A 16614-nucleotide genomic window follows, 5' to 3' on the forward strand; every position below is an offset into this window, starting at 1 on the left:
AGTTTAAAAACTATTCTCTAATGGCAAGTCCAGGATGATAAATTGCAGTATTTCTGTGGGGGAAAATAAAAAGCAACTTACTGCTGCATTTTACAAATACTTTATGTGATATTGCTTCAATTTGTAGAATTTGAGGCGTTTTGTTGCTCCAGTTCATCAGCAAGGGAAAAAAGTCGCAAAAATCCACTATAAAGTATATTAACGATCAATATTTTCCGTATATTTTTTTCTTTCTGCAGGAATCATTTTGCTAACAGAGTCATATGGGTCAGGAATCAGCTGCCTTTTCTAGTTTATACCGGGGTCGAAGTGAGTAAGGACTTTCCAAGAGAGAGTAATTCCCACGTTTGGACAAGCTCTAAATCTTGCACCAGTGGAGTCTCTCCACATTCCTCTTTGACAATTTATATGGGGAATTTAGCCCCATCCCTTCCTATCGCTGCAGGATTTCCGAGTAGCGGGGTCTGTCAGGTGCCGCGGCCGGGCCGCCCCTCAGAGAGAAGGCAGCTGGCGGGGAGCGGGCCTGCCGCCCTCCATTTCGCGCCGGCGGGAGCCCTCGGCCCCTGAGCGGGGAGGGAACAGGGAACGCCGGCGGGAGCTCTCAGCCCCTGAGCTGGAGGGGACGCCGGCCGGCCCCCGCACACTGCGGAGGGAGGCGCGGGCGGCCATCGCCGCTTCCCGCCGGCCCGGCTGAGGCGGTTTCTCCACGCGGCCCCACCGCGGCCGCCATTTTACACGGTGTTGGCGGCGGGAGGCGCTGTCGGTGAGGTGGGAGCGGCGCTCGCAGGTTCTGCTTCCTCAGTGAAGGGAGAGGAAGCCTGACTCTGAGGGGCTCGCAGAGCCCGGGAAGAAGTGCAAGCGAGCTGGGGATCTGAATCTTTGGGGCACCGGAACCAGGACTGGGAGTGCGCAGTCGCGGGTTGTTTGGGCCAGCGCTCGGGAAGGTTGCGAGCTTCACCTTGTGCCCCGGGAGAGAGCACTGAGGTGATCTGAGGAAAGGACTTGGCTTAGGAGGAGGGTGAAAAGTAAAGGGGCTTCAAAAGTGAGCAAAACCCCTTGTGGCCTGTAGTGTTCGTAGTGAGGTGTTTCTTAAAGCAGATACATGAGAGGTCTTTGCTCACAGGATTTGGCAGACACCTTTTTGTAAATGTGAATCAATGGTCCGTGCTGCTCCTGCAAACACCTACTCCCTCATTCTGCCGCCTGGAATATGCCTTTTACCTGTGCAGTCAAACAGTATTGAGCATATGGAAAGGATCCTTTTATTTCCTTTATTATCCTTTCCTTTTATTATCCTTTATTCCATTGTGGGGACATTTTGGGCTCCTTCCCACCATCACCACCACACCCCGACCTTTTTTGTTTTGTTCTTTCTTCTTTTAAAAGTCCAAGAGACTTTTCATTATTGCTTGTCTGGAGATTTTGAGAGGGATGTCCCAGCTTACATCCTGTGAGCAGCTGGATGAATGCAGAGCTGCACAAAGGAGTGCATCTCTTTCAGATTTCCGTAGTCTCATAGAATGACTCTCATAGAATCTTATTTTTATTTATATTATCAAGCAATTGGAATAAATGGAGCTGATCAAAGAATAAATGACATAGAGAGCAGGGGCCATAAAGCTCTGAGAGATCAAATATAACAAATATAACAAAGACTGTTCAAGGATGGGAATCATAAATCTGAACTACTTAAGTGGAAGTTGCATAATCATAGATTGGCGATGCCCCACCTGAGATAGGAAAGCCATTTCATAGTGGTATGCAGTGTTCGCAGCTCTGCTGATGGAGCAGTGGTTATTCAGTTGGATAAGCACCAGCATGGATTATTACTACTTCAGTAACAACACCTTGATAGTGTTCCTGATAGATGCTTTCTGCTGCCCCTACTGCTACCAAGCCTGAGAACTCCTGCTTTAGATTACTGGCATTAAAAGCACGCAAAAGCATGGTGGCAAAATTAACCACCTTTGTTAGATTTATCAGTGTGATTTCTAAATTCTAGATTTAATAATGTGAAGGGGAAAGTGGCAAAACCTGGCAGAGTGGGAGTTGCAGAAATTGGCAGAAGTGGTATTGCAAACTTTGTGTAGAAGGGGCATGGACAGACTTCTTGTTTGAAGTTCTTCACTGTGTTCACAGACAGTTTCGATTACATACTCTATATTCTCCTGGTATTGTGAAATGTTTTCTGTTTTAAGTTTGAAGCATCTCTTTGGAATATTTGAAGTTTTACAGATTCTGTAAAAGAAAAATATACTTTAAATTTTTGATTCACAGCTGACAGTACACAGTAATAAAGTAAACCTGAGTCCTAATTGCAAAGCACTCTCAAAGATTCTTTTCATGTGTTACTGATGAGATGCTGGAGTAAAAGAAGTGTTGCCTTTGTATATCTCTCTAGATAAAGTAGATAGTTTTGCTTTGTTACCTTATCTCCAGAGTTGGCCTTTATTGGACTTTATAAGCTTCATTTAGTATTTTACCATTTGTTTTAGTGAATCTAAGATTTTTGAGTCAAAAAATCATCTCTCTAGTATTCTTTTAGTAAGATCTTTGCTTTTTAAACTTGTCCTCAAGCAGAATTAAGAGCCGTGAAACTTCTCAACATGAATGCATAAAGAAAATATGTCTGATGTCTACAGTTGGTGCTAAATGAAAAACATTTAAATTAGGTGGAGTATTTTAAGACTGGTGTATATTATAAATAGTTTAGAAATAATCTCTGTTTCTGATGTTTCAGAACAAACCTGTTAACAACATTAAGGAGTTGGGTCTGTACACCAGTTATCCAGGTAAGCAATTTGCATGTAGGTTTAAAAAAATCTTGTTTTCTTGTAAATTAAAATAATTGTTGACTTTTTGGGTAACAGTATAGTTTTATTTTGCAAAAGGTTGTCAGACTGTAATCATAAGATGTATTTTTCCTTCAGAACAGAAACAATTTGAGAAAAAAGTATATAGTCTGCAGTTGTATAAAAGAATATTAGCATTTTACCTGGAAATTAAATACTTTAATATAAACTTTATCTTGATCTTCAGTCCTACCCACTTTTCTCCTACAGACACATCGTAGTAGTGTAAAGGTTGTTTAAAGTGCTGCCCTATGGAATTTTTTAGTCATAAGTAATAGGAACCATATTTTATCAGGACAGAGATTCTCTGTTTGAAGAAGAATTAAGGATGCAGGCAAAAGCTCTAAAAGAAAACAATTTAGAAAATATTGGCACTTAGAACTAATAAACTTCCTATTGCTTTATACAGGTTCAATTCTTGTAATTCTGGTTTTACAGTTGCTTGTGCTGCCCTTTGCAAATTAAGAGACTTCACATTTGATCTAAAAATGTTCAACTCTGCAGACATGGTCTTTCCACTGGAAAATTTATTTTATGAAAGACCAGAAATGAGACAAAGGTAAAGCTTTATTGTTAGACATATATAACTGTTCTGCAAGATTTTCCACACTCTGAATCATTTTACAGTAGTATTCTTGTGACTCACTTTTTTGTCTACTGATAGAAACATGGGACTAGAAATTTCCAGATTCATGACCCATACTTTGAAATGTCTCCAAGCACATTGTATGATGCAGGTGTATCTTAGGGTTACAACAAATAGAGGCTAGCAGAAGTTTTGCCTCTTTAATTTTATGTGACTAAAAATCAAATGAATTGAAGAATAAGAATATTTTGTAGCAATAGAAACAGTAGGTTATTTATAATTAGTTATTTTGAGCTAGATGTTGTGGAGGGTGCTTACAGAATGCTTTTACCTTATATTTGTGTGTTAAAAATAGGTATCTAGAAAATGAAGAGCCTAAGAATTGGTTTATTGCACCTGCTCCAGCTACTGCTGAAATTCCATCTGCAGAGGAGTTACAGAGGGAACTGGAAAAAAAGTCAGCCAACACTCATATGGGTAAAATATCATAGAACATAATCATGGAATCATTGGAAAGGTTGGAAAATACGTTTAAAGTGATCAAGTCCACCCATAAACATAACACTGCAAAGTCCAACTAAACCATAATATTTTACGTTCATTTGAAATTACTTAACAAATAATATGTGACAGATATTTCCTCCTCTTTTGCTGGGAAATATGAGCTATTCTAGGTATGCAAGTATAGACATAGAATGTATTTTAGTGGAGAATGATGGTGTTAGATGTATTTGGAGTCTTAACAGTCCTCTTTAGGCATATACAGGCCACAGGTTTACTGTGCAGAAGTGGGCAAGGTCAGAAGTATAATCAAAATTTCGGTTACTCCACGTTGTTTCACAAAGCACTGTAACACAGTGGGAAGGGCTGTAAGAGCACAGTGTTAACACATGGATCTGATGACCTGTCTCTCACCCAAGGTACAGAGTTTATATGAAACTAACTTTTATCTTCCCTTTTGGGGCTTTTATCAAATTGCTGTTCAGGAGGCGAAATTGGAATCTGGTTGTTAATTGCTGTGAAGTGGCATATTCCTCCCATCTAGACGCTTGGAATCACCTTAAGGAAATTTATTTTAAAGAATTTTGTTGCTTTCTCTCTGTCAACCAGATTTCTGCATTTCTTAGCTGCTGTGCTGATTATGATATTCTCTATTTAAGAATTATTTTAAAACAGAAGGTGGTTTGTTTTATTTTCTACTTTCAGCACAAGCAATTCCATTAGCAGCTACTTACTCAAATAAGCCTTCTGGTGTTTGTAGAATTAGAACTGTTGTGGTTGTATCACTAACAGGACATTATAATTTGAAATTTCCAAATGGATAACATTGAAATTAATAGACTGCAGAATAGAACTGTTTTGTTATCTTGTCAGGTTTAGTTGCTTATTTCTGCTCCTGCCTTTGCCTTCCTTTTGCCAACAGCAATGCTTGTTGATCTGGTCTGCCAGATCAGGACACCGATCCTACTGAGAACTAACCTTGCAAAATGTGATAATTAGCCAAGAGGGCTGTGAGAGCAGCCTGTCACCAGCATTGGTACCAGTTCTGACTGTTGAGACTGCGGTGTTTATCTCACAGCTGTTTGTACCAGGAACTTCAAGCTTGGTCATTGTGTCATTTTTAAAGACCATCTTTATTCTGGGACAGGGTGAAGAGTTCTGTCCTACAAACTGCTTTGTAGTTCTGAGGAACAGTTTTGCTCCTTTACTTTGTATAGGAAGCAAAGAAAGTCACCCTATTTTTATAACTTTTTAATTGACAACAAATACATTACATTCATTAGCATAAGTCAAAATATACACTAAAGTTCTTGCAATAAGATAGAAATATCAGTTCATATAACATATGTAAATTTGGCTGATACGGTTTGGAAAATATTTGATTAAATGATTATGAATAAGAATATGAATATTAACATAAATATGAATTTATTGTTTTTGTAGGGGGGAGAAAGCACCAGATGTTTATACAACAATGTAACAGTAACACTGAAAAAGTAGAAGACAAATCATCAGCACCTGTTCCTTTTGGCATAGCCTCTGAAAAAGAAGTGCTACAATTAAGTCTAGGAGAAAGAGAGAAAATTAGTTTTCAGCATGAAAGTCTGAAAATAGTTTCATCATTTCTCTCTTCTGATGAAGATAAATCTAAAAGAGGAATAGAGTTTTCTCAGCAACCTGGTGCAAATTTTTCACAAAATAAAGTGTTAAGTAATTTTCCGGAAAACAGTGATGATGATGATGAGAGTGTCCATTCAGTGTTAAGAAAAAGGTACATGTCTAGTCAACTCTGATAACTTATCACTGTCAGAATGGTATTATTATTTTAGATTAATCTGTTTAACACAAAGTTTTGAATCCTTCAGTTGAAGGTACTCTTTTCCAGGGCTCCAGGCACTAATTTTCTTCAGTATAAGGAAAAAAGATGTTTCTTTTTGCCAATATTTTAGTACTTTAATTAAATGTGACCTGAGCTCAGCCTCTTTCGTGAGAAAAGTAAGCGTGAGATTTGTTGCTTAAGTTTTAAAGAAATTGTTAGATAACAAAGATTTTGCAAAATACTACTCTGAGTTCTTTATCTGCATGGTAACAAGCAAGAAGGCAACAATCACTTGTTTTTCAGAACAGTGGTCAGGCAGTCAGCAATAAATTCCTCGAGCAGTTCTCAATGTGATTTCAGTGCTGCTTGGGAGGAGAGCTTTCCTCAGAACCTGTATGTCTCTATTGGTTTTAATATGCAGAAATTCAAAGTTAATCTGCTGTTGGGAGTCAGAGCCTAGCTGGACAGGCAGTTAATTCTTTCAAGTTCTTTCTGGAATGAAAATAAAGTTAAAATATATCTTGAAAGAGGTTTTTATGTCAGATCAAATAAAGTTAGATACAATTTTATTATTAGTGTATCTTACTAGTTCTGCTTCTAATACAAACATACATATTTTCAAAGTATTAGACTAACTGTGTAACATTACAACAAACTAATGAAAATTCTGGATCTTTTGCAGCTTATTTAAGAAGTCTGGTTATACATACAAAAATGCAGAATTTAAAGCTGGTTCTGTTGATGTGAAAGAAATTGATGCTTGCTTAAATACAAGTGAAAACGTGAAAGAAGTGAGAAAAGAAAGTTTATGGAAAAATAATCATCATGCTCCAATAACTAAAGACTCAGATTTTACTTTGCATAGAGTAAATAATGAGGACACTGTGTCTGAAAATGGAATTAAATTTCAATCATTTTCTAATGCTTCAGAGATTCTGGATATGACAGGTAATTATTTTTAGTCTATTTTAAGAAAAATTGTCCATAGTCTGTCTTTGGTATATAACAATAATGGATATCTAAGATCGGAGGTAGAGTGAAGAACATTTTCTCACCAGCTCAAGGTGAGATAATTGGCTGAAATTGGTAGAATGTATTGCAATTCTGTGGAACTTAATTGCATTGTTAATGTGAGCTGGCTCAACAATTTATGAAGAAGATTCACAGTTTCAGAAGTGCCAAGTCATGTAAATGTATTTGAAAATGTCACTTCACATCAGTCCTCTAAGCAATTTGGAAAAGAGCAGCCTCGTCCTTTCATGTGGTAAAGAGTGTCATCTTCATTTTAAACCAGATATTGAAAATGAAATGTTTGTTTCTGATGTAGCTTGTACTTGTGTCTTTGTAGAAATAGATGTTAAATAGGAGATATCTAGAAAATTAGGGGAAGTGCTTAGAATTCTGATGAAATGATAAATTATTGTTTTAGAATAATTTTTGTTTTTTAATAGTTTTTAGCTAAGTGTGGTTTATTTCTAGATTTTAAACTTTTTGGGACAGGGACTCACTGCGTCTGTGGAATGTACCTTGTGTACCTGGCTAACTGCTTCAGAAATATGGAATAGAAAATTACTTCTAGCAGAAAAATGCAGGGCAGAGCTGTGGCTTAGGATGGGATTTGGAGACAGGCCAGGAATGGAAAGTATGATTCCTGTTTGATTGCCTTATTGAGCAATGGTACTGAAATTTGTGGATGAGGGGAGAGCAGTGGATGTCATTTACTTTGCCTTCAGCAGGAGTGTTCATAGAATCATAGAGTGTTTGAGAAACACCATCTTCCACAACATTCTTGTGTCCAAGTTAGGGCAGTAGCAGTGAATTGACCACTGCATGGGTCTGAAAATGTTTGGCCAGGCTCAGAGGATGGTGGTTACTGGGTCACACTCTGCCCATGTGCCTGCTACCAGTGCAGTACTGCAGGGGTCTCTCCTGGAGGAGGGGGCTGCCAGTGATCTCATGAAAAACAGCAGGAACAAATGCACAGTCCTGCTGCAGGGAAAGAGAAGAACCCCTAGGATTCCCCTGGGATGGTTTGACTGGAGGCAGCTCTGTGGAAAAGTGCCTGGGGTCTGGTGAACAACTTGCTGAACATGAACGATCAGTGTGCCCCAGCACTAACAAAGGCCAGCAGCATCCTGGGCTTCGTTAGTGGGAACAAAGCCAGAAGGTTAAGGGAAGTAATTATCCCCTTCTACATGCTGCACTACATGCTGCGTGAAGTCTTGGGCCTCTGGTACATGCAAGACATCCTTAAACTGGAGTGAGTTCAGCACACTCCAGTGTGATGGTCCTTTCATTTGAAAGGATCTCCCTGTCCTATCCTGTCAGCTCCTTCTGTATCACCTAGACCTTGTTTGTAACCTTGGAACTCCTCGCAGAACACATAGCTTGAGGTCAGGAAAATATTTTTCATGGTTATTGGTTGAAAAAAGATCTGATTTGATAAATTTACTATTTCTATTTCTTTAGGAACTACAGAAAGAAAATTGGAAATTTTGAGGGCTGTTACAGAAATACGTATCCTTGTATTTGCTCTTCTGATTTACTGATTTTATTACAATGCTTTACATTTACAAAACTGTAGTGTTTAATTTGTAGCCATTGGGTATTCGTGTATTACATTGTAATAGTTTCGATTTGTAACATGATGCTGGGAATCAAATGGTAAATAGGTGCTTATCCTTTGGACTTAAAAATATAGAATGAAAATAAGGCAACTTACAGATCATTCATTCCTAAGAAAACTTATTAAAATTTAATCCTCAAAACTTTATTTTTAAAATGTAAAATTTTAATTTGCATAATATATATTTCACGCAAGATTTTATATGCAAACATGCATATACACAGATATCCCCATACACTTTAAATAAAGGAAAAGTGAATTATTATTTAGGAAATAAATATTAGGAAAACTGAATCTTACTTTCTATCCTGTTTTCTCAGGAGAAAATTAACTTCACATATTCTTTGTTGGTCTGTACTTATGTTGTAGTGTGCCTATGGTATATTTCTGTTCTTTATGCAGATTTTACCATAATTTTCCTCCTTCTTGGCCCTGTCTTGAACATATAACATGATTGACCATTCATCTGTATCTGTCAAACTTTTTTTTTTTTATGCATTCTTTTCAATATTTTGTTTCTAGTAACCTGTGAAGTGGCAGGTTAAATATCAGGATTAGGAAGTGTCTAAATTTAGGCATCTTAAATTCATGTTAGTAGCTTTAAAAAGTGTCCTAATTTTGAAAATGGGTAAGGACTCAGTTGTTCTGAATTGGCCAATCACAGATCATTAGTGCTCTACATTTTGAAAATAGTTCCCTTATTTAAAGAGAAAATTTAGATAATTTTTTTTTAAATCCCCATTTTCTCTAGTCTGATGTTACTTGCTTAACTTTACTCCTTTTAATGTTTAACTGCTTTTATTTCTTGCTTTACTGCTTTAGCTTTTCCTCTTTCTTTAGTTATTTAATGTAACATCAACCTGAGACCTCAGCAGTTCACAGTTCTTGTTACTGTTGGTGTCATGTCTGGCTGTGTGTGCATCCTCAGCCTGACGAGATGGTCACGGTGTGCAAGTCCAGACAAGGATCAACTCACTCATGTGGATTTGTAACTCACAATACTCTCTTTTCATCTTATGCATGCTTTAGATAAGAATGTTGTTGTCTGAAGAGCACACGTTATTAGCGACTGAAAAGTATCTTTAAAACCACAGTACTAAGTGATCATACATGAATTTCTTTGCTACTGTTATGACTGAACATTATGGTAGAATATTATGCTAATTAGTGTTATATTATAAATATCATGTGGCCATTGGCACCTTAAATGGGCTAAGAGCAGTGTTCTGCTTGCTCTTGTATCTGGTTTGTCCCTTGCAGTTCAACATTCCATAATAGTATGCTGTTCCACAAAGCCTGTGCCAGGGAGGAAGTTCTTGAGTATTGGTATAATCCTGAGGCCTCTCAAATAGGTCATGTTTTTTAAACTGAAGTGGAATATATGTCACACCAAGAATCTAAAAGAAGACTACTGAATCATTTAATAGGTTACTTTTAGATAACTTTTTACAAGCCTATGAAATATTGCTGTATATGTTTTAAGTTTTCATTTAAATTACAAGAAAGAGATGTATTTGCAGTTCTAAAATAAATTTTATAATTTTCACTCAAATGTTTTAAATTCCTTAATGCCGTCAAGCAACCCAATTTAGAAGTATTTTTAAGGAGTTCCCATATTTTAACTATGCACAGTCTAAAGCTTTGGATGATGTAAGTATAGAACAGTAACTGTGACTGCAAGTAGTACTTTGTAGATAAATATAAGTGATAATTTGATATTCAGAACATAAAAGGGATTGGAAAACTGTAATATATCTAGAACCTCTTCCTGGAATGGTTGATCAGGGCTGTGCTTAGCTGGGAGAAGAGATGAGAAAAACTTTTAAAATTTTTTTTCTCAGCATAAAATACATTTGTGTGAAGATGTGGATTATATTTATATTTATTTATACAGATTAGTAATATTTTGTTAATGATTTTCACAGGAAGATTAAGAAAAGCAGAACTTGAGAGAAGGTTCTCCTTTTGGAGAAGGGCCGTTTGTCCATGCCCCTCTTATCAGTTATGCTCTTTCTTTAAAACCTAAAACTTATTTGAAAGTAAAGCTGAAAAAACTGAGAAAGCTTTTATTATAGCTGTTGCAAAGAGAACATATCAGAGTTCCATCAGAGTCTTCAACAGAGCATTTGGAATTTTTATTCAACTGTAGGAAAATCCCAGTGTCATTCACAAATGTTTCTAAGCATGTTTCTAAGCTACTTTTGCTGTTGCAAATGCTTTTGTTTGAATTTTGTATTCACCAGGTAATGTTTTATAAAAAGAGGGATTTTAAGAATGATGCTTACGTGAGCAGAATGATCTTGTATTTAAATGATATGGAGAAATGTATTTTCCCCGTTTTGCCTTAAATTTTTAGTATTATGCATAGATTTAGAATATTTTCCTTAGTTCCAAATTTGTGTTTATTTTCTGATGAGAATTAGAATTGGCCTGTAAAATAATTTTCTGTGACTCTTTGTTCTTAGAATAAAGGGAAGTCACAGCTGTAAGCAAGATTTACTTTCATCAAAGTTGCAAAAAAGTTATTGGGACAATAGTTGTTTTGGGTTTTTTTGGTACAGCTCATGTATTAGTACTCCTAAATACAAAATTTTTTATAAGTGCCAGTAAGGATGAAGTTTGTTTAGCAGTCGTGTGTATGACATGGCGTTGTTAAAAAAAGTCAAGAAGAAGTTGGCATTTTAAAAAGATAATGAGTGTGCATATTTTTTTAAATTGGTTAAGGTTGAAAAATTCAACTTGGTAGCAGCTCTGGTTCCAAGAAGTTGCAAGCACTCAACTTGGTAGAATTTCTCTGATTGATTCACAGTGAATGTTACAAAGGATTACTTAATAAAAATCAGGGTAAATTTTGTATTCATATAGCATTCATACTTCATTGATTATTTTTTTTTTGAGCATTGGAGAACTGACAATGGTAAATGAACACAGGTAATTCCTGCAACTGTTCAGCAGTACTGTCAGTGTCAGTCATTGCTACAGTTATATATAAATTGATTGCTGGGTGATTCCTGTTTGTCCATGTGAGCTCCTAGCAATCATAGAATACTTTAGAGTATTAACAGCTAGAAGGAAAGGAAAAAAGAGTGAGAATAGTAGAATGCATGAGTTGGGAGGGAAGGAAGGAAGCCAGGAAGGCTGCACAGAGAATGCTACAGGGAGGAAGGGTGGCTGAATGAGTGAGTGACACTGTGGAGAAGGAAGGAAGGTAGAATCGACCTTATCAGAGGAAAATGAAGGAACCTGACATGGACATACCTGGCTTCTAAGATGGCAGAGGATAGAATGTGTGAGAAGGAAGCACAGTCATGCAAAATTTTCATTTGCGATTATTGAAAACTAAACATTCTGTTTAAATGATATATATTCCAATGTTGAAATTCTGAATGCAGATCAAATTACAGAAGGCAAACAAATTGTATTTTGAATTTGAGCACAAAATACTTCTTTCTGATGAGCCCACGTTTGATTGCAAGTGGACATTGGCAGTGATTCTGTATTAATGCCATCTAATGCTACATAGTGGGAGGTTTGTTTGTCACAGTGACAGACTTTATTACATAAAAGCTTAGGTGAACAGTATCTCATTTAAATTTCTGTGGCAGATGTGTAGCAAATGATGTTTCTTTTGCTGTAACTTCTCATCGAACACAAAAATTTTTAGAAGGCTACATATATCAACGTAATAATAATTTCCTTGTGTCATTTTCCCCTAGACAATGCTTTTGGGATGTATGAATAGATACTGTGGATAGCTGTGTTATATTTACTACTTTGCAATTCTTTCCCAGCTTTTATATACAGATAAGAACTTTGTGATTTGTGCTCCGACTGGCTCTGGAAAAACTGTAATGTTCGAGCTAGCTATTACCAGATTACTCATGGAAGCCCCACTGCCTTGGTTAAATATTAAAGTTGTTTACAGTAAGTTTTATGCAGCTTTAAACATTTTGGTGACAGCAGTAGAAACTGTCATTCTGTCGATGTAGAGATCTGGAGTGAATGCATTAAAAATATTGAAATTAAATATGTTAAGAATTTGTGACCTACCTGATTCTTTAAAAAGTTGTTTCCTTTTAGTGTTTTCCTTAATAGTGATACTATTGAAACTATTATTAATATTTAACACCATTGTGTAATTGTAGTGTTCAGCATTACCTATACAAATAAAAATTAGAAAATCTTGTAAGCAGTTTGTCCTCCAAGAGGGCAAGATATACACAAGAAGGGAAGAAGGAAGTAAAGGAAACTAAACCAAATTCTTAGTGCAATTGAAGATTTGGTTTTCCTGATGTAATTTTCATCATTTTGTGTTATTTTTAGTGGCTCCAATAAAAGCTTTGTGCAGTCAGCGTTTTGAGGATTGGAAAGAAAAATTTGGACCTATTGGACTCACCTGCAAGGAGCTGACAGGAGATACACTGATGGATGATTTATTTGAAATACATCATGCTGATATTATTATCACTACACCAGTAGGTTTCAATCCCACTTCTTACAAGAACTCACAAAAAGCAGACATTAGCACCCTTCTAATTGTATGCTGCTAGGACAGCTCCTTTTTTTGTATACGTAGTAATTTTGCAGTCCTTATGCTTGCCTGCACACCGCTGGGCATCCTGTTAGTTCGTATAAACAACAGTTAGTAATACAGTCATGTGCCAGATGAAACATGCATGGCATCAGCTTTAATTTAACTGATTCTGTTTAAAGATTTGTTAAACTTCAGGCATGTCTGCCTGGACTGTTGCTGCAGCCTGTGTTGGCCTTTAAAACATCTTTCACCTTCTGTTGTTGTTTTGTTTTGTTGATTTTTTTTCTCCAAGGAAAAATGGGATAGCATGACTAGAAGATGGAGAGACAATTCTATAGTCCAGCTTGTACGACTGTTTCTCATTGATGAGGTAAGAAAAAGGATGGGGTTTTATGCACTGGTTTTGTATCTTTTGTGAAGATAGAAGGAAACTTAGGAAATACTAGATTTATTAGCACATGTGTAGATTGGTACTGGAGAAATACTTAGCAAGTCTTTTGAAATTCCTGCTAGGTTCACGTTATAAAAGATGAAAGCCGTGGCGCAACGTTAGAAGTTGTGGTCAGTCGGATGAAGACTATTCAGTCTTCTCTTTGGCATCTGTTAGAGAAGCATGACACTATTCCTCCCTTGAGATTTGTAGCTGTTTCTGCAACAATACCAAACACTGAAGATGTAAGAGTTACCTTTGTATTTTGATCAATGGAGTTGTATTTTATAAAATTTATCTGGAATTGCAATTTCAGATTGATAACAAAATTTGTAATTTTGAAGCTGTCAGCCAAAGACAGCTGTGAGGTTGATGCTATGTAACAAATTACCTTCAGCCATATGGAGCTATCAGCCAAGTATGGACATGCTTCAGTTTTAGATTTCTGTTTGTGATTTTTGCTTCTTAAGTACAAATCACAACAGACTCAAGATCTCAGTCCAAGTTATATTGGTTCCATAGAAAGCAGAACCTCACCTGATTTTAGTGATAAAAGCAATGTCAAATGTGTTAATAGTTTATATGTGACAAAAAAGCTAAGTTAATTATTCTGTGATGCTGTTAGAGCAGGAACATGATTAAAAGAAGAAATTTATAATTTCTGTTCTGTCTTCTTTTTTAAAGATTGCAGAATGGCTTTCAGACAGCAAGATGCCTGCTGTATGTCTGAAAATAGATGAGGATCAACGACCAGTGAAGCTACGCAAAGTTGTTCTTGGTTTTCCTTGCAGTGACAATCAGACAGAATTCAAATTTGACTTAACTCTTAACTACAAGATAGCTAGTATTATACAAACATACTCAGAACAAAAACCAGCACTTGTGGTAGAGCAGCTTTTTTAATTGCATTTGAAATTCTTTCTTTCTTAAAAGTGTTGATTCAAAAAAACCCCTTTCTTGTTTATAGTTTTGTGCCACAAGAAAAGGAGTACAGCAGGCTGCTTCTGTTTTTGCAAAAGATGCTAAATTTCTACTGAGTATAGAACAGAAACAAAGGTATTTTTCTATTTGGGTTGTTAATAAGTGTTTGTATATTTTAGTAAACCTGTGACTTCTGTGAGGAAAGCTGTTGAGCTAATACCATTTCTAGCAGAGGAGTGTGCAAAAAAATCTTCACAGTTGACATTCTTTTTGGTAAATTGGCACTCTTCTTGGGAAGTTTTATTTGCTTCTCAGATTTTTAGGGTACTTTTCACAAACATTAAGTTGTTTCTCAAATCTGCTTTATAAACATAAAAACGTTAATTCTTACAGGCCTCTAAGGCATTGTGGTGCAAGCACCAAGTTTATGAATAGTTAAACTGGATGTGGTCTTACTAGTGTTTTAAGTCAAGCCATAAAATGTCTTTGTATTATCAGATACCTTTAATAAATACAGCTATATTAATTATTATTTACTTTGGGGTTGCCTAATTATGGGAGCTGCAGAAGCTACCTCCTGATTTTGGACCTCAAACATGATCTTATTTGCCTTATGTGAACAACACATAAGGATTGTAGATTGTGACTTTGAAAGATGACTAGGATGGAAAGGCTACAATAGCTGCCCCAGAGAGTCAGTCTGTTCCCTCTGTGAAGATGGGAAAGTTAGTGGTTGAAAATACCCAAAGAATATATAGTTTTTAATATTATTTTTTTGTTTGTGTTGCATAGATTACAGAGGTTTGCAAATTCATTGAAAGACTCCAAACTGAGAGGTAAATATAACCTACTCCTTCTCTGCTCTGTGAATGAATACTTGCTTGAGTAAACTTGGTTAAATGATGCATGTAATGATTTCATTGTCAGATCTTTTAATGTGTGGTGTGGCTTATCATCATGCGGGTATGGAGATCTCTGACAGAAAAGTAATTGAAGGGGCTTTTACTGCGGGAGACTTGCCAGTACTTTGTAAGTAAATTTAACTTTGAAAGTCCAAATGTCGTTTATATATCCTAAGAAGACTGCAGTTTCGAAGTGGTAATATTTTATGATTTTATAGTTTGTTAAACTTCTGGAATTTGTGAAATCCAGATAAAGGTTTTTTTCTGTTTCATGTGCACTTTTACCCTCTGAGATTATATATGCACTGTTACTAAAGACCATAGAACTTCTTTTCACTGTGCATGGAGGTTATCCTCCCTCATATGTCCGTATAGGTCTGGCCATGCCCATTTCTTTTTCCTACCATTGAGTCATCCCATTGAGGTGGAGCTCTGTGCTTGTATGTCTGAGTTCACATGATGTTTTCTTTGGGTCTTTTGAAGCAGTGGCCTCCCAGAAGGTAATCTTGTATATTTATGCTTCTTAGATGGGCAGGATACTATTTTCAAACTCCCATGCAAGGTGTTGTGACTGATAAAGAGATTCTTAAGAACTACTCCAACTGTTGTTACATGAAATGAGAAGGTATCTGAGACATAATTGTCGCATTTCATCCAGGCTTTCTTTTTCTGTAAACAAAAGATCCAGAGCCTATGGAGAATTGTCTGTGTAGTTCATGTACAACACTGAAAGATTCATGGATTTTTTTCTTTCCTGTTACAATGGTCATGACTTGCTATGAAAATGTAAGGTAGATACCCTTACTGTGATCTGGAAACCTTTCTAGTGCTGCAATGTCCATGGTAATAAAAGGCCCCTGCATCCCTGCAATCTACTGTGCTTTGGCTGCCTGCTGCACCGTGTGTGGCTGTCAGCTCTGGTGCCATTTCTGAAATCTCAGGAGACTAATTCTATGATTGCTCTTTGCAAAAATGGCTTTGAGACCCTGTGCCACAGCTGAGCACAGTGTGAACATACATGTGGACTATCACATGGCAAAGTTGCTCATTGGTACTTAAGTCCTTTGAAATTTGTAGTTTGTATGAATATTTCAGAATCATCTGAGATACTAGAATTACATTTCTATAACAGGGGAAACTGAAAGAGTATGGAGCGTATTCCACTTCATAGCTCTGTGAGCATGATGGGAGGTAGGGTTTTAACACACCTTTCACAGCTACTGCAAAGGGAAAGAAATCTTTTGGTTTTGGAGTAGAATATCTCTATACTCACAATATGTGTGTGTATACATGTATATCTATATATACACACACACATGGACTGAAGCTCTGATTGCACTGGTAAGTAATCTTTCTTTGCGGCTTTTTTTATGGTTAGGTTCTTTTGTTTTGACAGATTTCCCATTTTGCATACTATCAAAATATGAAAAACTCGTAAGTAAT

The 16614-nt window shown here is 36.6% G+C and overlaps 1 protein-coding gene across 10 annotated transcripts in view; it reads left to right on the forward strand.

The window, feature by feature from the left end:
- Positions 1 to 541: 541 nt before the first annotated feature.
- Positions 542 to 16614, forward strand: part of HFM1 (helicase for meiosis 1) — a 35677-nt gene continuing 19604 nt past the window's right edge. For 2 of the 10 annotated variants that reach the window (XR_010432736.1, XM_064664754.1), the window contains exons 1-16: positions 542 to 984; positions 2741 to 2792; positions 3262 to 3411; positions 3794 to 3915; positions 5383 to 5710; positions 6441 to 6706; positions 8228 to 8275; positions 9964 to 10034; positions 12176 to 12308; positions 12708 to 12859; positions 13211 to 13288; positions 13432 to 13593; positions 14033 to 14233; positions 14316 to 14404; positions 15062 to 15105; positions 15197 to 15298. Coding sequence is in view for 9 of the 10 variants with exons in the window: in XM_064664754.1 (XP_064520824.1) it covers positions 3341 to 3411; positions 3794 to 3915; positions 5383 to 5710; positions 6441 to 6706; positions 8228 to 8275; positions 9964 to 10034; positions 12176 to 12308; positions 12708 to 12859; positions 13211 to 13288; positions 13432 to 13593; positions 14033 to 14233; positions 14316 to 14404; positions 15062 to 15105; positions 15197 to 15298 (1867 nt within the window). In the remaining variant the exon portion in view is untranslated. Of the gene's footprint in view, positions 985 to 1019; positions 1043 to 2740; positions 2793 to 3261; positions 3412 to 3793; positions 3916 to 5382; positions 5711 to 6440; positions 6707 to 8227; positions 8276 to 9963; positions 10035 to 12175; positions 12309 to 12707; positions 12860 to 13210; positions 13289 to 13431; positions 13594 to 14032; positions 14234 to 14315; positions 14405 to 15061; positions 15106 to 15196; positions 15299 to 16614 lie in introns of those variants that run through there. The other 8 variants (XM_064664752.1, XM_064664753.1, XM_064664750.1 and 5 more) reach the window with 8 other exon arrangements.

This window comes from Pseudopipra pipra, chromosome 9 (assembly GCF_036250125.1).
Source record: "Pseudopipra pipra isolate bDixPip1 chromosome 9, bDixPip1.hap1, whole genome shotgun sequence".
Classification (NCBI taxonomy): Eukaryota; Metazoa; Chordata; class Aves; order Passeriformes; family Pipridae; genus Pseudopipra; species Pseudopipra pipra.